The 25,154-nt window shown below is 43.2% G+C and overlaps 1 protein-coding gene across 1 annotated transcript in view; it reads left to right on the top strand.

Moving 5' to 3' along the window:
* The window catches only part of LOC135514414 (glutamate receptor ionotropic, delta-2-like), a 557,726-nt gene that overhangs the window by 426,465 nt on the left and 106,107 nt on the right, over positions 1-25,154 (top strand). The window contains exons 9-11 of the mRNA XM_064937891.1: positions 5,942-6,043; positions 15,399-15,596; positions 19,638-19,950. Coding sequence (XP_064793963.1) covers positions 5,942-6,043; positions 15,399-15,596; positions 19,638-19,950 — 613 coding nt within the window. The remainder of the gene's footprint in view (positions 1-5,941; positions 6,044-15,398; positions 15,597-19,637; positions 19,951-25,154) is intronic.

Here is a 25,154-nt window from a genome sequence, read left to right as displayed (position 1 = left end):
ATTAGTTTTAATGACTCCAACCTGGTGTATGTAAACTTCCGACTTCAACTGTATTTCAAAGTTCTCATTTATTCATTGAACAAAAAATGTAAAGTTGAGCAGTTTCTATGATGTCAATACTCTCATCCAGTGCCATTAAAAAAAGATCGAAGCCATCTGCTTTTTTCTTCAACTCTGAGATTAGCTCCTCACCTACAGTTTCACTTCCACATGCATGGTGATGGTTCTGCGTGATAAGCAAATGTTCTTGAATTGGCTTTTACTCTCAGGACAAAGTATACCAGCAGTCTCCACCATACACTTTCACAAACTCACCTTCAGCAAAAGTCTTGCTATGCTTTGCAATTTTATGTTCCACTGCGTAGCTTGCCTTAGTTACGGAGTCTTGAGTAGAACACAGTTTAGTAAACATATTTTGTTGGGCTTTTAAGTTTGTGGCAAGTTTTGAGGCCTTCTTTGCCTTTTCCTGAGAGGACAGATTGCTAACAGTGGCTATTACAGTGAAGAAATACCATGCTATTGTTTGAGGAGAGGAGAGTGCATAACAACAAAACACTTTTATCACGGCAACTGGTTTGATAAATTCACCACTGAAGGTAAATAATATACTTACATTCAGTAATCTTCCTTTGATTTGTCATCCTGACGCAGAACCCAAACCAGCTGTGCGTGTGCGCCATCGTGCGCTATCGTGCATAAATGTATTTTTTCTACACCAAATGCGATCATGACACGCAGGTTAAAATAGAAAAACTAACTCTGAACCAATGACATTAATTTGGGGACAGGTCAAAAATAATTAAACATGTATGGCAATTTAGCTAGTTAGCTTGCACTTGCTAGCTAATTTGTCCTATTTAGCTAGCTTGCTGCTGCTAGCTAATATGTCCTGGGATATAAACATTGTTGTTATTTTACCTGAAATGCACAAGGCCCTCTACTCCGCCAATTAATCCACACATAAAATGGCCAACCGGATCGTTTCTAGTCATCTCTCCTCCTTCCAGGCTCTTTCATCTTTGAACTTATATGGTGATGGCATCTAAACTTTCATAGTATTACCATGACTACCGGCAAAACAGTTCGTATTTCAATCACCCACGTGGGTATAACCAATGAGGAGATGGCACGTGGGTACCTGCTTCTATAAACTAATGAGGAGATTGGAGAGGCAGGACTTTCAGCACGATCTGCATCAGAAATAGGAATGAGTTCTATTTTAGCCCTTGGCATCGCAGACGCTCGTTGGCGCGCGTAATAATTTAATAACATGTATTTCTACATTTATTTTGCGACGCTAGCGCACGCGACGTATCCGGTCTGGTCAGCATGTGAGGGTCCCAGGGATAAAATGTAGCATAGTTTTGTTTGAAAAAATCTATTTTTATGTTCAAATGAGGGAACTCAAATCAAATCTTATTGTCACATGCAAATAGTTAGCATGCTTGCTTGAAATATGTCTATTGAGATTATATTCCTTAAAAACGACAACAGCCCACACTGCCTTCTCTGGGTGCAAGTCCTGGTACAGGAGAAGGGAATCAGGGGTGTGGACGTAATGTGATAATAGTGTCCACCAGTCGTCCCATGACGCTAAGGAAACCCTGGTTGACAATGCGCCTCTCCTCTTTCTATTTAGCCCACGCTGCCATCTTTGCAGACCTTTCTTTTTTTGCTGTGGATGCTATGAACCACTCATGGTGGCTGGTGGTGACACCAAGTGTCCACAAAATAAAAAATAAAAACATTGGCAATCTACAAAGTACAGGTGCAAACCTTACCGAAGGTTTTTGGTTGGTAGCGAACTGGTGAGGGAAAGGCCTGGATGGGCTGGTGAGCTGGCAAGGGTGGTACGAAAATGTATGCACTTACTACTTTAAGTAGCGCTGGATAAGAGTTAGCTAGATCACTCTTTTGTCCAAACCAGTTACTGCTAATGCTAAGCAGCTAGCTAACAACTAACATCAGATGGACACATCTGTTGAATACAAAGCGAGCTTGCCAGCTTGTTTGTAATAAAAACATTATTAACCACTTACCAGAGTCTTGCATCTCCTCCAGGAATTGCACAACTGTCCCAGACTGCAGTGTCTCACCATTCGGTACCACTGGCCTATGTCCCAATATAGAGTCATGGGCTTCTTACCATTTAATCCGCTTTCGAACACTCCCACTCCTGCCATTGTGCATCCTGGCATCTCTGTACTTGTTTTTCATTTTCTTAAGTTTATCTGTTTCTTGGATCGTAAGAGACCTAAATCACGCTACCACCACAACACCGGGTATCTTCCTACTACGTCACACGCCAGCCCCCAAAACCCGCCTTATGTCACCAGTGGCCTAGGTCTGGCATCAGTTTAAAGCAGGTCTGACACCGTCTCATCCTTGGTAATGGAAACAGAAAAGTCTGAGCCTTTTGGGTAAAACACTGGCGTGAATCCTGTATGGGAACAACAGAGCCACAGAGGACCATTAAGTTAAAGTAACTGTCTCACTTTTAAAAGTTCATATTCCGTTCTCATACTCAAATAATGTTTTTGACTCGTCTTATACCTGTATGCCAAAGCATGAATTTGAGAAACAAAATTCTTAAAAACCCCAACCCCGGCCAACCTCTCCGTCCCCCCCGCAGCTACTTGCCCGAGCCTCCCCAGCTTCTCCTTCACCCAAATCCAGATAGCAGATGTTCTGAAAGAGCTGCAAATCCTGGACCCGTACAAATCAGCTGGGCGAGACAATCTGAAACCTCGCTTTCTAAAACTATCCGCCGCCATTGTTGCAACCCCTATTACCATTACCTCTCTTTCATATCGTCCGAGATCCCTAAAGAATTTCAAAGCTGCCACGGTCATCCCCATCTTCAAAGGGGGTGCCACTCTAGACCCAAACTGTTATAGACCTATGTCCATCCTGCCCTGCCTCTCTAAAGTCTTCGAAAGCCAAGTTAATAAACAGATCACTGACCATTTTGAATCCCACCATACCTTCTCCGCTGAGCAATCCGATTTCCGAGCTGGTCACGGGTGCACCTCAGCCACGCTCAAGGTACTAAACGATATCATAACCGCCATCGATAAAAAACAGTACTGTGCAGCCGTCTTCATTGACCTGGCAAAAGGCTTTCGACTCTGTCAATCACCGTATTCTTATCGGCAGACTCAATCGTCTTGGTTTCTCAAATGACTGCCTTGCCTGGTTCATCAACTACTTTGCAGACAAAGTTCAGTGTGTCAAATCGGAAGGTCTGTTGTCCGGACCTCTGGCAGTCTCTTTGGTGGTACCACAGTGTTCAATTCTCGGGCCAACTCTTTTCTCTGTATATATCAATGATGTCGCTCTTTCTGCGGGTGATTCCCTGATCCACCTCTATGCTGACGACACCATTCTGTATACATCTGGCCCTTCTTTGGACACTGTGTTAACTAACCTCCAAACGAGCTTCAATGCCATACAAAACTCCTTCCATGGCATCCAACTGTTCTTAAACACTAGTAAAACCAAATGCATACTTTTCAACCTTTCGCTGCCCGCACCCGCCCGCCCGACTAGCATCACTACTCTGGACGGTTCTGACCTAGAATATGTGGACAACTACAAATATCTAGGTGTCTGGCTAGACTGTAAACTCTCCTTCCAGACTCATATTAAACATCTCCAATCCAAAATCAAATCTAGAGTCGGCTTTCTATTCCGCAACAAAGCCTCCTTCACTCACGCCGCCAAACATACCCTCGTAAAACTGACTATCCTACCGATCTTCGACTTCGGCGATGTCATCTACAAAATAGCTTCCAATACTCTACTCATCAAACTGGATGCAGTCTATCACAGTGCCATCCGTTTTGTTACCAAAGCCCCTTATACCACCCACCACTGCGAGCTGTATGCTATAGTTGGCTGGTCCGCTCTACATATTCATCGCCAGACCCACTGGCTCCATGTCAAGTCTATGCTAGGTAAAGCTCCGCCTTATCTCAGCTCCCTGGTCACGATAACACCCACCCTTAGCACGCGCTCCAGCAGGTATATCTCCCTGGTCATCCCCAACGCCAACACCTACTTTGGCCGCCTTTCCTTCCAGTTCTCTGCTGCCAGTGACTGGAAATAATTGCAAAAATCGCTGGAGCTGGAGACGTATATTTCCCTCACTAACTTTAAACATCAGCTATCTGAGCAGCTAAACGATCGCTGCAGCTGTTCATAGTCCATCTGTAAATAGCACACCCAATCTACCTACCTCATCCCTATTTTGTTTTTATTTACTTGTCTGCTCTTTTGCACACCAGTATCTCTACACATCATCATCTGCTCATTTATCACTCCAGTGTTAATCTGCTAAATTTTACTTCGCTACTATGGCCTATTTATTGCCTTCCCTCTTTACTCCATTTGCATACACTGTATATAGACTTTATTTTTTTCTATTGTGTTATTGACTGTACGCTTGTTTATTCCATGTGTAACTCTGTGTTGTTGTTTGTGTCGCACTGCTTTGCTTTATCTTGGCCAGGTTGCAGTTGTAAATGAGAACTTGTTCTCAACTAGCTTACCTGGTTAAATGAAGGTGGGAAAAAAACTAAATCAGACAGTCTGAAAAATGCTTGCAATTTCCTCATAGAGAATATTGTCATCCTGCTTCATTGGCTAATTTGGCCAATCAGCAGTCTACACACATTAATATTTTTTATGACCGGTATACGCTTACACCATTCTGTTGTTGGGGTACACCCACAAATGTTAATAGTCCTAATAAAAATACCTAATACCCCTTTCCAACACAGATAAGCTGCTTTTTAACACACTTAATTAAAATAAATTGGAAGGAAAAGTACTTCACTCATATTGGAATTAATTATAGGTCATATTTCATACAAATCTAGAAATACTGTACAGTTACTTTAACCTCTATGGGATGGGTGTCCCTAAACCGGGACGGTTGCTGCTAACCTGTGCTGATATTACTTGAATGACGTTGTATACAACAGCCAACTTTCTGGGACATAGACATGTCTTATATGGGCAGAAAGCTTAAATTCTTGTTAATCTATCTGCAGTATCCAATTAACAGTAGCTATTACAGTGAAAACATGCCATGCTATTGATTGAGGATAGTGCACAACAACAAAACTTTTTTCATGGCAACTGGTTTGATACATTCACCTCTGAAGGTAAATCATTTACGTACTACTTACATTCAGTAGTCTTTCTCTGCTTTCTCATCCTGAGGGTTCCAGGGATAAAATGTAGCATAGTTTTGTTTGATCAAATCTATTTTCTTATGTTCAAATGTAGGAACTGGGGTCTACAGTTTGACCTCACTGCTATCTCTGGCTCCACACCCACCCCACCCGGCCATCTAGATGTGTAAAAGTTAGTGTATAAGCTAACATACCTGGCAGTGTGTAAACTTAAATGTTTTATTACCATAGCATTGTTGTATGTTCTTTATAGTTATGTACTTGAAAATGTATCAATTGACCAATTCAGCACATTTGGGCAAACTCCTGACAGACTTGATATAAAATATTGTGCAGTAATGTAATTATTCACTGGATCAGTCTGAAACTTTGCACAAACACTGCTGCTATCTGGTTGCCAAACTCTAAATTACACCTAGACTCCTATCTGAAAGTATGGCCTTTCTCTTGCATGTCAAAGATGATTTATTTTTTTATTTTTTTAAACATCTTTTTTTTAATGATCTTTTACCAGATCTAATGTGTTATATTCTCCTACATTAATTTAATATTTTCACAAACTGCAAAGTGTTTCCTTTCAAATGGTTTCAAGAATATGCATATCCTTGTTTCAGGTCCTGAACTACAGGTTGTTAAATTTGGGTACGTCATTTCAGGCGTAAATTGAATAAAAGGGTATGATCCTTTTAACATTTTACTTGTAACATGTCACTTGTAAAATGTACTTCCTGCTTGTCTTCCAGCTGGCCACCTGGGATCCAGTGCATGGCCTCAATGGAACACTAACTGACAGGAAGTTGGAGAACAACATGAGAGGTGTGGTTCTGCGCGTGGTCACTGTGCTGGTGAGTACTGTACTGTACTGTTTGTCTGTATCGGAGTTGAGGGGCAACTCGACACAGATCGTAGGTCAGTCTAGCATTTTCCCCAATTAGAATTAAGGTTAGGATTCAGGAGGGGAAGCTGATCATAGATCTGTACCTAGGACAAATGCATAGAGAATGGCCAAAAGTCCGTATTAGCACGGACAGTGCAATTGAGGGCATCCACTCATTTTATGTAGTTAACTGAGTGGGACTTCCAACTTCATTGGCTAATCCCTCCTGGTGACCCTGTTGGAGTCATGTCTGACCCGGGTCATCAGGAGTAATCAGCTAATCATGAAGAAGAAAATTGAAATTGTGGCACTGCCCATGCTGTCATAGATGCTACAAAGTCTGTATACGCCATGAACCTGTATAGTGCTGTATGATAGACCTGGCATCATAAAGATATCACTTGTAATCCTGCTCAACACTCCCAGATATAAGTCAGGGTGTCTGTCTGTTCACAAGCCATAAGTGAACGGGCACTTCATTAAAAGCGATTTCAGGAGAATGAATTGACACCATGGAGCTCCATTATATTGAGATTTGAGTTTCGCTATCTCGCCTCCAGCACTGATTTGAGTCTCTTGAGTGCTTTAAAGATTCAGAACTTTAAATTCTTCATAATCCAGCTTTGAAGTCTGGGGAGAAGAAAGAGATGATGCTACGACTTTGTGGCTCTGTCATTTTTTTTCCTTCCAGATTTTCATCCCTTTCAAAGAGAACATGGAGTACGTTTCTGAACGTGATCTATTTTCTCAGAAACGGTGTGGAGGAAAAGGGTGGAATGGGGTGGCGTGTGTGTGTGTGCTCGTGTGTGTTTTCCCAGAGGCACAAGGGAAAGGCTGCAGTACTCACACTGACAAGCCACAGATGGTGGTGGAGACCACTAGAGTATTTATTCTACTCACTCTTTCTTGCTCCCTCTCCCCTTCTCCTCGGTCTCAATCCTTCTGTGTGTGTGTATGTGTCTGTGTGTGCATGTCTTTGTGTGTGTGTCTCTCGCTCTCTCTCTCTCTCTCACACACAGACACATTCTCTCTCTCTCTCTCTCTTGGTCCCTCTCATTCCCTAGACCTCTATGACTGACATCCTTTATGAAGTGCCGCCAGTGAGAATTAGTGTGAAATGTCTAGAGAAGTGTGGACGGACTACCGCTGTATATATGAGAGGTAGTGTATGAAAGATAGGCTACCTTTTGAAGGGTGTGTGGCTACAGTATGTTAGGGCTTTCTGATCTGTGGACCGAGCTCTATGAAGCAGACTGAACATTGCGGTCATGCCTTAACGCTTTCTTATGTCCTCTGTCTTCTGTGCTTTGTGATGCCTTGAAAGCCATCCGGACAAAAACCTAAAGTAACATAAAGTCTATATTTGGTTGACCCTTGAGTCCTGTCCTTAATCTGTGGTTGAAATCTGGTTAAATGTTTATGTTGACCTTTAAAAAAAATTATCCATTGATGTTCAATGTCAGTATGTTATACCAAATGACCGGTGGGATTATACCCAATGACCCCCCCCCCTCCCCGCCACTGTGATCTGTAAATATATGTTTTCATTTCAACCAATCAATGTATCATGTTCAATCGATCTGCTCATTGGCTAATTAAGTGCCAATTCGATCCCATTAGCAACACTCCCAATAAATCCTGTTGGTGACCAATGTTTTTTATATTTTTTTTATTTCACCTTTATTTAACCAGGTAGGCTAGTTGAGAACAAGTTCTCATTTACAACTGCGACCTGGCCAAGATAAAGCATAGCAGTGTGAACAGACAACACAGAGTTACACATGGAGTAAACAATTAACAAGTCAATAACACAGTAGAAAAAAAGGGGAGTCTATATACAATGTGTGCAAAAGGCATGAGGAGGTAGGCGAATAATTACAATATTGCAGATTAACACTGGATTGATAAATGATCATGTACAGGTAGAGATATTGGTGTGCAAAAGAGCAGAAAAGTAAATAAATAAAAACTGTGGGGATGAGGTAGGTGAAAATGGGTGGGCTATTTACCAATAGATTATGTACAGCTGCAGCGATCGTTGCTCAGATAGCTGATGTTTGAAGTTGGTGAGCGAGATAAAGGTCTCCAACTTCAGCGATTTTTGCAATTCGTTCCAGTCACAGGCAGCAGAGTACTGGAACGAAAGGCGGCCGAATGAGGTGTTGGCTTTAGGGATGATCAGTGAGATACACCTGCTGGAGCGCGTGCTACGGATGGGTATTGCCATCGTGACCAGTGAACTGAGATAAGGCGGAGCTTTACCTAGCATGGCCTTGTAGACGACCTGGAGCCAGTGGGTCTTGCGACGAATATGTAGCGAGGGCCAGCCGACTAGAGCATACAAGTCGCAGTGGTGGGTAGTATAAGGTGCTTTAGTGACAAAACGGATGGCACTGTGATAAACTGCATCCAGTTTGATGAGAAGAGTGTTGGAAGCAATTTTGTAGATGACATCGCCGAAGTCGAGGATTGGTAGGATAGTCAGTTTTACTAGGGTAAGCTTGGCAGCGTGAGTGAAGGAGGCTTTGTTACGGAATAGAAAGCCGACTCTTGATTTGATTTTCGATTGGAGATGTCTGATATGGGTCTGGAAGGAGAGTTTGCAGTCTAGCCAGACACCTAGGTACTTATAGGTGTCCACATATTCAAGGTCGGAACCATCCAGCGTGGTGATGCTAGTCGGGCATGCGGGTGCAGGCAGCGATCGGTTGAAAAGCATGCATTTGGTTTTACTAGCGTTTAAGAGCAGTTGGAGGCCACGGAAGGAGTGTTGTATGGCATTGAAGCTCGTTTGGAGGTTAGCACAGTGTCCAATGACGGGCCGAAAGTATATAGAATGGTGTCGTCTGCGTAGAGGTGGATCAGGGAATCGCCCGCAGCAAGAGCAACATCATTGATATATACAGAGAAAAGAGTCGGCCCGAGAATTGAACCCTGTGGCTCCCCCATAGAGACTGCCAGAGGACCGGACAGCATGCCCTCCGATTTGACACACTGAACTCTGTCTGCAAAGTAATTGGTGAACCAGGCAAGGCAGTCATCCGAAAAACCGAGGCTACTGAGTCTGCCGATAAGAATATGGTGATTGACAGAGTCGAAAGCCTTGGCAAGGTCGATGAAGACGGCTGCACAGTACTGTCTTTTATCGATGGCGGTTATGATGTCGTTTAGTACCTTGAGTGTGGCTGAGGTGCACCCGTGACCGGCTCGGAAACCAGATTAAATAGCGGAGAAGGTACGGTGGGATTCGAGATGGTCAGTGACCTGTTTGTTGACTTAGCTTTCGAAGACCTTAGATAGGCAAGGCAGAATGGATATAGGTCTGTAACAGTTTGGGTCCAGGGTGTCACCCCCTTTGAAGAGGGGGATGACTGCGGCAGCTTTCCAATCCTTGGGGATCTCAGACGATATGAAAGAGAGGTTGAACAGGCTGGTAATAGGGGTTGCGACAATGGCGGCGGATAGTTTCAGAAATAGAGGGTCCAGATTGTCAAGCCCAGCTGATTTATACGGGTCCAGGTTTTGCTGCTCTTTCAGAACATCTGCTATCTGGATTTGGGTAAAGGAGAACCTGGAGAGGCTTGGGCGAGGAGCTGCGGGGGGGCCGGAGCTGTTGGTCGAGGTTGGAGTAGCCAGGCGGAAGGCATGGCCAGCCGTTAAGAAATGCTTGTTGAAGTTTTCAATAATCATGGATTTGTCGGTGGTGACCGTGTTCCCTAGCCTCAGTGCAGTGGGCAGCTGGGAGAAGGTCTTGTTCTCCATGGACTTCACAGTGTCCCAGAACTTTTTGGAGTTGGAGCTACAGGATGCAAACTTCTGCCTGAAGAAGCTGGCCTTAGCTTTCCTGACTGACTGTGTGTATTGGTTCCTGACTTCCCTGAACAGTTGCATATCGCGGGGACTGTTCGGTGCTATTGCAGTCCGCCACAGGATGTTTTGTGCTGGTCGAGGGCAGTCAGGTCTGGAGTGAACCAAGGGCTTTATCTGTTCTTAGTTCTGCATTTTTTGAACGGAGCATGCTTATCTAAAATGGTGAGGAATTTACTCTTAAAGAATGACCAGGCATCCTCAACTGACGGGATGAGGTCAATGTCCTTCCGGGCCAGGTCGATTAGAAAGGCCTGCTCACAGAAGTGTTTTAGGGAGCGTTTGACAGTTATGAGGGGTGGTCGTTTGACTGCGGCACCGTAGCGGATACAGGCAATGAGGCAGTGGTCGCTGAGATCCTGATTGAAGACAGCGGAGGTGTATTTGGAGGGCCAGTTGGTCAGGATGACATCTATGAGGGTGCCCTTGCTTACAGATTTAGGGTTGTACCTGGTGGGTTCCTTGATGATTTGTGTGAGATTGAGTGCATCTAGCTTAGATTGTAGGACTGCCGGGGTGTTAAGCATATCCCAGTTTAGGTCACCTAACAGAACAAACTCTGAAGCTAGATGGGGGGCAATCAATTCACAAATGGTGTCCAGGGCACAGCTGGGAGCTGAGGGGGGTCGGTAGCAGGCGGCAACAGTGAGCGACTTATTTCTGGAGAGAGTAATTATCAGAATTAGTAGTTCGAACTGTTTGGGTATGGACCTGGAAAGTATGACATTACTTTGCAGGCTATCTCTGCAGTAGACTGCAACTCCTCCCCCTTTGGCAGTTCTATCTTGACGGAAGATGTTATAGTTGGGTATGGAAATCTCTGAATTTTTGGTGGCCTTCCTGAGCCAGGATTCAGACACGGCAAGGACATCAGGGTTAGCAGAGTGTGCTAAAGCAGTGAGTAAAACAAACTTCTGATGTTGACATGCATGAAACCAAGGCTTTTTCGATCACAGAAGTCAACAAATGAGGGTGCCTGGGGACATGTAGGGCCTGGGTTTACCTCCACATCACCTGCGGAACAGGGAAGGAGTAGTATGAGGGTGCGGCTAAAGGCTATCAAAACTGGTCTCCTAGAGCGTTGGGGACAGAGAATAAGAGGAGCAGGTATCTGGGCATGGTAGAATATATTCAGGGCATAATGCGCAGACAGGGGTATGGTGGGGTGCGGGTACGGCGGAGGTAAGCCCAGGCACTGGGTGATGATGAGAGAGGTTTTATCTCTAGACATGCTGGTTGTAATGGGTGAGGTCACCGCATATGTGGGAGGTGGGACAAAGGAGGTATCAGGGGTATGAGGAGTGGGACAAGGGGCTCCATTGTGAACTAAAACAATGATAACTAACCTGAGCAACAGTATACAAGGCATATTGACAATTGAGAGAGACATACAGCGAGGCATACAGTAATCACAGGTGTTGAACTGGGAAAGCTAGCTAAAACAGTGGGTGAAACAACAGCTAATCCGCTAGCATAACAACAGCAGGTAAAATGGCATTGACTAGGCAACGAGGCCGACAGATAAAACAAACAAGCAGAATGGAGTACCGTGATTAATGGACAGTCCAGCGTGCATCAGCTATGTAGCCAAGTGATCAGAGTCCATGGGGCAGGGGGGCTGGACTGGCGAGTGTTATCCAGGTTAAAAAACTAACAATGACTAAATAGCTTGTAGCTAGTTAGCTGGTTAGCTTCTGGAGGTTCTTGAGTGTGTTCTAAAAATTAAAAATAATAGCGATTCCGTATCACATTGGTTGAGGCAGGTTTCCGGAAGGTATAAAAAAAAAAAAAATCGGGAAGAGATAGAAAGTACATATGGGCCACTGCGTGTTTGGGACGCGGCAATGCAGACGGTTAGCAGGCCTGTGCTAACAAGCTAACATATTATCAGGCCTGTGCTAGCAGATTAGCAGGCCGGGGTAAACAAGGTAGTAGTTAGCGGACCTGGGCTAAACAAGCTAGCAGTTAGCATGCCGAATTAGCAAGCAAGGAGATAGCGAGGGCTAGAGAGTTCGCCTTTGGAGGGCGTCGCAATGGGGTGAGTCTGTTTATTCCTCTTCATGCAGTGACATCGATAGACCGGTCGTGGGTCAGGGTATTGTAGCCCAGGAGTATGCTGTGAGCACAGGAGCTCTGGCCGGGCTAGCTTCAAGCTACGTGGGTGGAAACGCTGGCCAGCAGTAATCAACCAGGGTTGCGGTTTAGCTTGATAGCTAGTTGTGAAGATCCAGCTGAAAGATGTTCCGTTTGCGGTGGGAATCCGGGGTTAAAAAAAATAAATAGGTCCGTTATGCTCTGGTTAGCGTCGCGTTGTTCAAACTGGCGAGAGCTTTCCGAGCTAAGGGTTAGCTGATGACCGGTTAGCTGAAGACCGCTAGTATAGCAGGTGGATTAGCTGGCTAGCTTCAGTTGAGGGGTTCCGGTTCCGAAGTAAATATAAATACTTTAGGAAAAGTAGCTACATTGGGTGAGGCGGGTTGCAGGAGAGTATTTGGAAGCGAGCAAAAATGTTTTTAAAGATATGCGAAGAAAAATATCTAAAACAAAAAAGAGACGATATTTACAGAGAGACGATACGACAGGACTACTTACTGCTACGCCAATTGATTTGATGAGGACTGTATTGACGGTTTACGTGCAAGGGGGAGAGTGGGGTAACCTGAAAGGGAGCCTCCACTACTCCATGAGGCCTTGTGCTCTCCTAAAATCCATACTATGTGGCTATAAACTGTTCTCCATGGTAGTGAACCACAGGGATTAGCAGTGTATTGTGAATGGCACAGAGCGAGTGGCACCTAACGGCCCATCAACCCAGACAAAGCTGTATCCCTCCCTGGCCTGACATAATCTCCAGCTCTGCTTTCTCTGCTCAGAGACTCTGGAATAATAACACCAGTAACAACCTGTAAAGTGTTATTTAAAGCACAGGGCCACACCAGTCACCCATTGATTTACTGCCTTCGCATAGAGGCCTTTTTAGCGATGATCTATTTGAGTGGAAAATTGCCATTTCCAGCTCAAATGTTACGTAAGATATGAGTGTGCATGTCTATAGAATGGGTAAGGGGGAGTGGGGGGGGGGGGGCAGCAGAATTGTTGACGAGGGCTGGGTTGCAAACAAGGTATATGTTAGGGGAGACGGACTTCAGTCAATAAAACCTGCAGGCTGAGAGGATGCCTCCTTCTCTCCTGGTGGCTAATGGGCAATGGAGTCCCCAGGCCTTACTCGGGAGCTGTAGTGCAGACAGAGAGTATTCCACACCCTCATGGCCCCCATCTGGCAGAGCAGAAGCCGCAGTGCAGTGAGTACAGGCCAGGGTCAGGGGATGTGGGCTGTCTAGACGATTTTGCTGAGCCCCTCGGGTCTGAATGGGGGACTTTGCTGGTGCCATTAATATGTGCACGGTGTGGCTGATGGCAGTCTGATGGCAGTGAGACTGTTGTGGCTGTAGAGATTCTATCGAGATGCAAGGTCTGATAGGCCCCAAGCTGGACAACCAGTGTCAAAGTGAAGAACTGTAGCCTTATGGCTCTGTCCCAAATGTCACCCTATTCTCAAATGAGTGTGCTGTGGTCTAGTCAAAAGTAGTGCACTAAATAGGGAATAGGATGCCATTTGGAACGCAAATATGTGTTATGGTCACTTAGTGTGCAAAGACCTTCCCTCCAGTCCAGAGCCACACACATCATGCACTTTGACTGTGTACACACATGTACCCACCAGAGTTGGGGTCATTCCATTTAAATTCCAATCAATTCAGAAAGTGAACCCAATTCCAAATTTTCCTCATTGTCCTGGCACACCAATGGTGGAACCAGCTTCTGAAAAAGTATTTGAAACCCTACCTCTTCAAAAATATAATAATCCCACAGCACCCCCCCCCAAATTTTTTTTTTTAAATTGTAAACTAACACTTGCACACCCCCTTACTAGCTCTGACTTTTCTGATAGCTACTTTATTGAGAAAAACATGTACTTACTATGACTGTGATATGCGGTTGTCCCACCTAGGTGTCTTAAAATGAGTGCACTAACTGTGTCACTCTGGATAAGAGCGTCTGCCAAATTACTCAAATGTAAATTGGAGAGAATTGGAATTTCACTTCCTGAATCAAATGTATTTGGTACCCACACAACAATACTGTCCAAACAAGTACTATATATATGGTAGACACACAAGCATGTATGCACACATGCATGCACATGTATACACACACACACACACACACACACACACACACACACACTACTGCTTCCCACTGGGATACATACACTCGGCTAGGGAACTAAACAGTCTCACATTCATGTAGTGCACATCCTACTGTAATAATGTAGAAAACATGCTGTCACAGAGGTACATGTGTAATGTTTCACACTTATTACACAATTATTTTCTCACTACCGAGAAAGTTCCCCTGCAACAGGGTGACCAAATTAAGATCCTACATCTGCATGTTAACAGAATTTGTAATTTAGCCTATTAAACACAAACACTGTGAATTAGGCAGGCCTGATGCTGAAAAAGAAAGCAAATGATTGCCTACTTTTATTTTTGCAATAAAAGTACTGTGCAGTTCCAGTAGTTAGCTACACCGCTTCATAGCAAAAAAAGTAATTAACTAATGAAAACACTACCTAGATTTGAATTTAGTTAAACTTACCACCAAGCTACTGCAAAATGAAGTTACATGTAGTTCACTACTCCCCAACACTGCATCCACACGTCAGGTTGTGGTTGGGGCTATAGAGCGTACAGAGTAGTGCGGTAGACAGGTAAGAGTCACGGTGTGTGGTGTGGGGGGTCACTCTCTGATTGATGGTGCCTCGTGGCTACAGTGGGAGTTGGCATGCACGTCCACGCTCCCGCTAATAGCTTATTGAGCGACGGGGGCCAGTGAGGATTCAAAAACACTGGCTTAATGTGCAGACCATGTGTAGTCAATAACACCACCTAGGTAATACATCTGCCTGACATATTCCCAGAAATATTTCAGTTATCAATAGGGATTTATTAAAGAGAATGGAAGACAGGAAGAGAAAGGGCTACTGCTTCTGCGTTTCGGCAGATAGTCGAGACACTGGGCAGGATGACAATTAAGGTGGAAAGTGGAGTGTGGTCATATTTCTCTCTCTCTTTATTTCTCACCTCTCTCTCTCTCTCTGTTCTCTCTCCCTGACTCTCTCTTTCTCTCTCTCTCTCTCTCTTTTGCTATCTCTCGGTAATGTTACTGTCTGTTTGGTGTGTGTAAAACAATGCCGTTGACCTCTAGTATTATTACACCAACTTAGTGACATTGCGGTAAAACACAGCAGGATTTAATAAGTTAACTAAAGAAGCATAGATACATGGATTGTGATAAAGGACAGATGTGGTGGATACACAGGAAAACCTGTGGTACAGTAGTGGCAGATGGAAGTGTGACAATTATACATTCTTTGACTTTGTCAACTGCAGGAGGAGCCCTTTGTGATGGTGTCAGAGAATGTCCTTGGGAAGCCAAAGAAGTACCAAGGCTATTCCATTGACGTGCTGGATGCTCTCTCCAACTACCTGGGCTTCAAGTACGAGATCTACGTGGCCCCTGATCATAAGTATGGGAGCCAACAGGCTGACGGGGTCTGGAACGGACTAATCGGAGAGTTGGTTGCCAAGGTGAGAGACTGTGGCTCTGTCCCAAATGGCAGCCTACTCCCTATATAGTGCACTACTTTTGACCAGAGCCCAATGTGCTTCAATGCTATGTCCAAATGGAATGAACTAACATTAACACGTAGAATAATCCCAGTTTATTGGGATGAATATGATTTCAGAGCTATTTAAAAGCATTGTCTGTGTTCATCAATGTACAAAACCTTCCTTGCAGGAAACCCTCCTCCATCAATCCATCTATCCATCTATCCACCTTCATCACCTCAATCAAAATCGGTCTACTTTACGAGGAGGAGGAGCAGTGTATATAAAACGTAATAAACTCTCATCCGTACACAATGCTCTATAATCTCTTATCAGAGGAAAGTAATTACAAACATGCAGCGATTAGGAATGACTGGCTTGGTAAACTGGCTTATTTTTTTAGAGTTGACATAGTTTCTATCCACAGTGTTGTTAGCTATTCACACTATCAGTGCAAATAGTGGAATAAGAGTCTGTCCAACAGCCAGACAAACGAAAAGGCAAAGCTGTAAACACTTGGAGGTCAGCAGACCATTTTCAGGACCATTACCCATCACCTCTTGCTGTTTTCCCTTTTTCCGACTCTTTTTGATTCCTAATGCCAGTCTACACTGATTCCAACACTGCCGCTTCCAATTTTCTTCCTTAATGAAATGAGCGCTTCTGGGAATATGCCTGTGCGTAAGACTACAAACACATGCCAAAGGGAAAAATGTTAATATTATTTTTGTCGTATTACCTTTGCCTCTATTCCTTTCGGCATATTGTGATTTTATTGGGCTCCCGAGTGGTGCAGCGGTCTAAGGCACTGCATCTCAGGCGTCACTACAGTCCCCAGTTCGAATCCAGGCCGGATCACATCTGGCTGTGATTGGGAGTCCCATAGGAGGCGCACAATTGGCCCAGCATCGTCTGGGTTTGGCCAGGGTAGGCGGTCATTGTAAATAATAATTTGACTAACTTGCCTAGTTAAATGAAGGTTCAAAAAGAGTGTCTGGAATGATACAGAGGATACAGGGACATTGTTATTCATTCTTCAAGGATATTATTATTATAATAATTTTTTTACATGTTTTTTTAGGGGGTAGATCAGCTTCAATATTGCAGAAAGATTGATGTGTACTGCATAATTTCCAATCCCCCAAATATATATATATATATTTGTAAATATATACAAAATATATATTTTATATACAGTAGCAGTCAAAGGTTTGGACACACCTACTCATTCAAGGGTTTTTCTTTCTTTATACTATTTTCTACATGGTAGAATAATAGTGAAGACATCAACATTGTAAAATAACACATATGGAATCATGTAGTAACAAAAAAAGTGTTAAACAAATAAAAATATATTTTTCAAATGTTATATTCTTCAAAGTAGCCACCCGTTGCTTGATGACAGCTTTGCACACTCTTGGCATTCTCTCAACCAGCTTCACCTGGAATGCTCCAACAGTCTTGATGGAGTTCCCACATATGCTAAGCACTTGTGGTTGCTTTTCCTTCACTCTGCGGTCCAACTCATCCCATACCATCTCAATTAGGTTGAGGTTGGGTGATTGTGGAGGCCTGGTCATCTGATGCATCACTCCATCTCTCTCCTTCTTGGTCAACTAGCCCTTACACAGCCTGGAGGTGTGTTGGGTCATTGTCCTGTTGAAAAACAATAGTCCCATTAAGCGCAAACCAGATGGGATGGCGTATCGCTGCGGAAGGCTGTGGTTGCCATGCTGGTTAAGTGTGCCTTGAATTTTTTTTTAAGTCACTGACAGTGTCACCAGTAAAGCACCCACACACCATCACACCTCCTCCTCCATGCAGTCACCTCTGAACAGTTGATGTTGAGATGTGTCTGTTATTTGAACTCTGTGAAGCATTTATTTTGGCCTGCAATTTCTGAGGCTCGTAACTCTAATGAACTCTGCAGTAGAAGTAACTCTGGGTCTTCCTTTCTTGTGGCGGTCCTCATGAGAGTCAGTTTCATCATAGCGTTTGATGGTTTTTGCGACATGTGCTGCGTACAGTAAATTTCCATTTCTGCCTGTTTAAGCATGTTGTTTCCTTACCAGACCATGAAATGAGCTAATTAAGTCAACAGTGATTAATTGTGTGTGTGTGTGTGTGTGTGTGTGTGTGTGTGTGTGTGTGTGTGTGTGTGTGTGTGTGTGTGTGTGTGTGTGTGTGTGTGTGTGTGTGTGTGTGTGTGTGTGGTAAAATAACATCAGCTCTTCCTACCCCATTTGGGAACTATCACTAGTTTTTTCCTCATTAAACTAATCTGCTAGTTCTGGAGCTATAACTAGGAGGGCATTCCAAATGACACCCAATTCCCTTTATCCTGCACTACCTTTCATTTAAAGTAGTCTACTATAAAGAGAATACGTTGCAATTTGGGATGCAAACCAGAGGTGTGAACAGTGCTAGTTCGGTTCGGAATAACACACACTGAAACTCGTCGACACCATTTAGATGTGGAGTCATTCATATTCTCACACAGTTGTATGTTATTCACTTGATGTCAGCTGGTAGGAGCTATTTCACCCCTGGTATTGAATAAAAACAGAGCGTAGGGGAAGTAGTAGTCTGTTCTTATGTTAGTCATAGGGTGTGTCCCAGGTGGCACCCCATTCCCTATTTAGTGCTTTATTTTTGACCAGAATCCTATGGTCCCTGGTCAAAAGTAGTGCACTATATAGGACAAAAATCTTACTAATATTGAGTTGCACCTCCTTTTGCCCTCAGAACCTTTTGCACTCAGAATAGCCTCGTGTCGGCCCATGTTGACTCCAATGCGTCACACTATTGTGTCAAGTTGGCTGGATGTCCTTTGTGTGGTGGACCATTCTTGATACACACGGGATACTGTTGAGCGTGAAAACCCCAGCAGCGTTGCAGTTCTTGACACAGTCAAACTGGTGCGCCTGGCACATACTACCATACTCCGTTCAAAGGCACTTAACTATTTTTGTCTTGCCCATTCACCCTCTGAATGGCACGCATACCTAATCAAAGTCTCAATAGTCTCAAGGCTTAAAAATCTTATTTTAACCTGAATCCTCGCCTTCATCTACACTGATTGAAGTGGATTTAACAAGTGACACCAATAAGGGATTATATTTTTCACCTGGATTCACCTGGTTAGTCTATGTAATGGAAAGAGCCAGTGCTCCTTATGTTTTGTACACTCAGTGTATATAGTATTTGCACACAGCGTCTTATAATAATGAGACACAACATGTGGGAGGAAATTAAATTAGCCTTAGTGGTTTAGAGCTGACCCTGGCCTGCATACCCCCCCCCCCCCCCACACACACACACACACACACACACACACACGCACACACACGAATATCGTGAGGTTATCAGTTATAGTAGGACCGTGGCATTCTAATTCAGGCTCTCTGATTGGCTTAGTGGCTTAATGACCTATCGATGTACCCTCATCCTTCGGTTTCTTCCTAAAAAACTATTTCTTGAAGATGACTAAACTCCTCCTATGCTCACACTATGACTCCCAGCCATATTCATCTCCATAACCTCTGCTTCGCATCAATAAAATAGATGGTCACACAGAAAATGGCAATCCCTCAATTTACCGATGCAGTCTCTAGGTAATTAACATGGTATTGTCTTTTCCCCTATCCATCTCGTCTGAGAAGTGTGTGAGTATTAAGTGTGTCAGATAGCGAGTGTGGAGTCGATATGTGTCTGTTTTGACAAAAGGAGGACTGTGATCATCAGCAGCGACAGAATAGCCATGGCAGAAAGCAGATGTGATTCTATTGTTGTACGCATAAATTAAATTAATGTCTAAAATCAGAACCTCGAGCAAAGTTAAATTTCTCATAACCCTCCTCCTTACCACGGAACCTGTTGGATGCAGTGATTTCTGATGTGTGTGTTCACAGAATCCCCTAATTCTCTTGAATTCCACACACCTTGAATCTTGGCATTAATGAATTTGTGTGTGCGTGCGTTTGCGTGTGTGTGTGTCCATGCATGTGTTTTGTTTTCCAGCGTGCTGACATGGGTCTCTCGGCTCTCACCATCACACCAGAGAGGGAGAGTGTGGTGGACTTTACCACGCGCTACATGGACTACTCGGTGGGCGTGCTGCTCAGGAAGGCTGAACGCACCGTGGACATGTTCGCCTGCCTGGCGCCCTTTGACCTGTCGCTATGGGCGTGCATCGCAGGCACGGTGCTACTGGTGGGCATACTGGTCTACCTGCTCAATTGGCTCAACCCGCCGCGCCTGCCCATGGGCTCCGTCTCCTCCACCACCCTCTACAACTCCATGTGGTTTGTCTACGGATCATTCGTCCAGCAGGGTGAGTTCATTTTTGTTGGTATACTTTTGTTTTCTTTAGAAATGTATTTTCATCACCTGGTGTGCATTATGTACCCTTTACTGTCCCTGTTGTTAATAGATTCATTGTTGTTTTAAAAAAAAAATGTGAGTATTGCAAGGGGATGGGTTTATGTTGAAGAGAAGAGAAAAGAGAGAAAGTGAAACAGGTGGGAGAAGAGAGAGAAGTATTTGTCAGAGTCGTGTGTATCGGTGGCAGGGAAGTCAGGCGCAGGGGAATCAAACTGAGTGTAATGGAGTTATTTAATAACAGCTAAACGAAACATACTCCAAACACTAAATGTAACAATAAACAAAGTGGGTACGAGGACCCGTCACGCACCAATACAAAAACTAACACAACACTGAATAACAAACAATCTCTGACAAAGACATGAGTGCCATCAATGATGGCTAGAAGACCGGTGACGTCGACCGCCGAGCACTACCCGAACAAGGGGAGGCTTCGACTTCGGTAGAAGTCGTGACAGTGTTGGATGTGTAGAGGGAACGTGAGACAAAAACATGGTGACGGTTGTCTTTCAGCGTTCTTTCAAAGGTCAGGCTGAAATCCATTTCTCTGGATGTGAGGAAAAGAGGTGAGCTTAGGGAAAATAGAAGAAAGCAAAGAAAAAGCAGAGAGTGATAATGGCATTGACTAAGTTTTTTTTTCAGAGTGCGATTAGTATTTGTTATGATATATGCTCAAGGACTCAGATTAGTACATTTTGGGCCACATATTAATTATGCAAATTCTGAGACTGATTTTAGAGTTGGTGGAATATTTTATTTTGAATGAGCTGCCGATGAGCTCACAGCAAAACAAGCAAATTCTCAATCTACATTTTACTAATGCCGGTAATGATGATCATGATAAATGCTAATTGTTCCCTTTTATTCACAATCGATCTTCTTTTAGTTGTAATTACACTTAAGTCATCTAGTCATTATCAAATTATTAGTAAACCAATTCTCACCTCAGTATCAACAACGAGGCAATCTACAAGAGCTTGATGCAGGAGAGCCTTGGTCAATTGTGGCTCATTATGTGTTGAATAGACATCAACATCCCAAAGCTAAGTTCATGCGTAAATACACACATAGGCTGCGTTTACACAGGCAGTACAACTCTGATATTTTTTTCCCCTATTGACAAATCAGATCATCTCCGATAAAGATTTGATGTGAAAAGATCTGATGTGATTGGTCAAAAGACCAACAAGTGGAAAAAAGATCATAAATGGACTGCCTGTGTAAACGCAGCCATAGAGACACACAGACACAATGACAAACACACACAGAATTACACACAAACACACACACACTATGCTGGAGGGGATACTGTTATTTAAATACTCTGTCCCAAACCTCTTCAGTATCCTGACACATCCCAAATAACACCCTATTCCCTATATACAGTATTTAGTGCACTACTAATGACCAGGGCTCATGGGGATCTGGTCAAAATGTGTGCTGTATATAGGTAATAGGGTGCCATTTGGGTCTCAGACATTGTCCTCAGGGGTGAATTGATTTGGAGGTCCTCAGTACACAACAACATCCCAGATAGAGTCTGAAGATGGACGATTCCACGCAAGCAGAAGCGGAAATTATTTTAAGTATCTCTGATTGTCCTGACATTTCTCTCATATACACTTAATTGAGAGAAAGGATGCTTTTTACCTTTTTAGACCTACAGTATCAAATCAAAGTTTATTTGTCACGTGCGCTGAATACCACAGGTGTAGGTAGACCTTACAGTGAAATTCTTACTTACAGGCTCTAACCAACAGTGCAAAAAGGTATTAGGTGAACAATAGGTAAGTAAAGAAATAAAAACAACAGTAGAAAGATGGTGAAAAATAACAGTAGCAAGGCTATAACAGTAGCAAGGCTATATACAGTAGCAAGGCTATATACAGTAGCAAGGCAAATAGTCCGGGTAGCCATTTGATTACATGTTCAGGAGTCTTATGGCTTGGGGGTAAAAACTGCAAAGAAGCCTTTTTGTCTTTGACTTGGCACTCCGGTATCGCTTACCATGCAGTAGTAGAGAGAACAGTCTATGACTGGGGTGGCTTGCCAATTTTTAGGGCAGACAGCGTAGGCACAGTGATGTACTGGGCCATACGAACTACCCTCCGTAGTGCCTTGCGGTCGACTAGTTGCCGTACCAGGCAGTGATGCAACCAGTTAGGATGCTCTCGATGTTGCAGCTGTAGAACCTTTTGAGGATCTGAGGACCCATGCCAAATATTTTTAGTTTCCTGCGGGGGAATAGGCTTTGTCGTGCCCTCTTCACGACTGTCTTGGTGTGTTTGGACCATTCTAGTTTGTTGTTGATGTGGACACCAAGGAACTTGAAGCTCTCAACCTGCTCCACTACAGCCCCGTCGATGAGAATGGGGACATGCTCGGTCCTCCTTTTCCTGTAGTCCACAATCATCTCCTTAGTCTTTGTTACGTTGAGGGAGAGGTTGTTATTCTGGCACCACTGGGCCAGGTCTCTGACCTCGTCCCTATAGGAGGAGTATACATGCCTCCTGTAAGACTCTATTATCTGTGAACCGTACATGATACAGACAACATATTGGCGTCATTATAGTCCTTTTAGTGTGCACTAACATATGGAGTATGTCTAGATTCTGAAAAAGAATGTTTCACATGAACATTAAAAATATTAAAATGAATATCTCAAAACTACCCTTTTTGATTTTTTTCATTTTAAGACATATTGTTGGGAACAATATACTCGACAAGTACATCCAATTTCAAGAGTGGGCTCTCTGCTAATTCTGAAGTTCTGATTAATTTTATGAGCACCACCAACACACTGAATGTTAAATTTATTCAATGGGAACTCCCTCTGCTGGTGATTTGCTGATTGTGCAATCCTAAAGGAGGAATGTGATTGGCTAATGACATTTAATGCCAATCAGTGGAGGCATCTCAGAGGAGGAAAAGGAGGACAATCCTCCTCAGTGAATTTATTTTTATTTTTTCAGTGAAACATTTTTAAAAAATTATCCTTTTTAGAAAAAACTTTACTAAATATATTCATGTTACCAAATCATTGATTTAAATACACTATTTCACAAAGAAGGTCTACAGTAGCCTCAACAGCACACTGTAGGGTTACACCATGGTGTAGCTGAAGGACAGCTAGTTTCTGTCCTCCTCTGGGTACATGGACTTCAATACAAAACCTATGATGCTCATGGCTCTCACCCTCTTCCATAGACTTACACAGTAATTATGACAACTTCCCGAGGACGTCCTCCAACCTATCAGAGCTCTTGCAGCATGAACTGAGATGTTGTCCACCCAATCAAAGGATCAGAGAATTAATCTAGAACTGAAAGCTAAATCTACAGCTAGCTAGCATTGCAGTTAATAAAATGTGGTGAGTGGTTGACTCAAATAGAGAGAAAGACAATAGTTGAACAGTTTTGAACAATATCCATTTCTTTAAAAAAAAATCTATTTCACTTAGCTAGCGAATGCAGCTAGCTAGTTTAGAATACTCAAACACCCGGCTCAAACAGAGAGGGATGCTAGCTGAAGATGCGAGAAGTAATTATACAATGAACAAAATGATAATGCTTGTATGTGGCTACTATGAAAGTCACTGTGTTTGTTTGTAATCAGGAGCAATGTTCCCTCCAAAATATATTTTTTTGCTGAGCACAAACTTGAATGTTGTGAAAATTTCATGCAACTTCCCGCACTTGTTTACTGTGAACACTGAAGCTGTACGTGTTTTAATGGACTGTTTAAACAGTGGCCATGTAGGCTACTGTGGCTATTCGATCATAATGTAGTCCTACCAGACTGGCCCTACCATGGAAATAGGGGCTCTATCATTCAGCCTACAGTAGCAGCCAATGTGTGGTATTTACACTTTTGAAAAAAAAACATGCTGGGCTTGATGACATTAACCTGTTTATCCACTTGTCCTCCAGACAAGGATGTGACTGAACATTTTGTACTGTTGGTTTGATGCAACAAACCACTTATTCCCATAGTATCATTGTTATGCGGAGCAACACAGGAGAACCCAAAAGAGCAGACTCAGATGAGGAAACAGGGATGAATGAACCAAAATATTTATTGTTGCACAGAGATATATGGAGTGCAGGTCCGGGGAAGCTCGGATGAGTTGCAGAAAAAACAGATGTGGAGACTGAGGTTGGAATTGGCTGAGTAGAACAGGGTAAACAGGTCCTGGGGGGAATCGAAGGTAGTGGTGGTGAGATGTGGAGACTGAGGTTGGAGTTAGCTGAGTAGAACAGGGTAAACAGGTCCTGGGGGGAATCGAAGGTAGTGGTGGTGAGATGTGGAGACTGAGGTTGGAGTTAGCTGAGTAGAACAGGGTAAAAAGGGCCTGAGGGGAATCCAAGGTAGTGGTGGTGAGATGTGGAGACTGAGGTTGGAGTTAGCTGAGTAGAACAGGGTAAAAAGGGCCTGAGGGGAGTCCAAGGTAGTGGTAGAGAATCCGGCAAATTATGCTACCCTCTGCCTATTGGCTACTAAGCTTATTCAAGCCTGTCTCAAAATACAACACTTCTCCTTTAAGACATAGAACAAAGCCCTTTTCCTGACTTGCTTTTCAAAGATGGCTAGAAATGTACACATTTTATGCTCTTGTAGGAACTCAAGTAAAAGTGATTCACCCAGTAAAATACTACTTCAGTAAAAGTCTAAAAGTATTTGCTTTTAAATATACTTAAGTATCAAAAGTAAATATAATTGCTAACATACAGTGCATTCGGAAAGTATTCAGACCCCTTTTTCCACATTTTGTTATGTAAATATGATATTTACATTTTTATTTTTAATACATTTGTAAAAATGTAAAAAAAAAAAAATGCAAACATTTCTAAAAATCTGTTTTGCTTTGTTATCATGGGGTATTGTGTGTAGATTGTTGAAGGGAAAAAACGATTTAATCAATTTTAGAATAAGGCTGTAATGTAACAAAATGTGGAAAAATTTGAATTTGAATACTTTCTGAATGCACTGTATACTTAAGTATCAAAAGTTAAAGTATAAATCATTTCAAATTCCTTAAAATAGGCAAACCAGACGGCACGGTTTTATTTGATTATGTTTATTTACAGATAGCCAACACAACCTACACTCAGACATAATTTACAAACTAAGCATTTGTGTTTAGTGAGTCCGACA

The sequence above is a fragment of the Oncorhynchus masou genome, chromosome 25 (genome assembly GCF_036934945.1).
Source record: "Oncorhynchus masou masou isolate Uvic2021 chromosome 25, UVic_Omas_1.1, whole genome shotgun sequence".
Classification (NCBI taxonomy): domain Eukaryota; kingdom Metazoa; phylum Chordata; class Actinopteri; order Salmoniformes; family Salmonidae; genus Oncorhynchus; species Oncorhynchus masou.
Note: the sequence above shows the minus strand (reverse complement) of the source record. Positions and strands in the feature narration are given on the sequence as shown.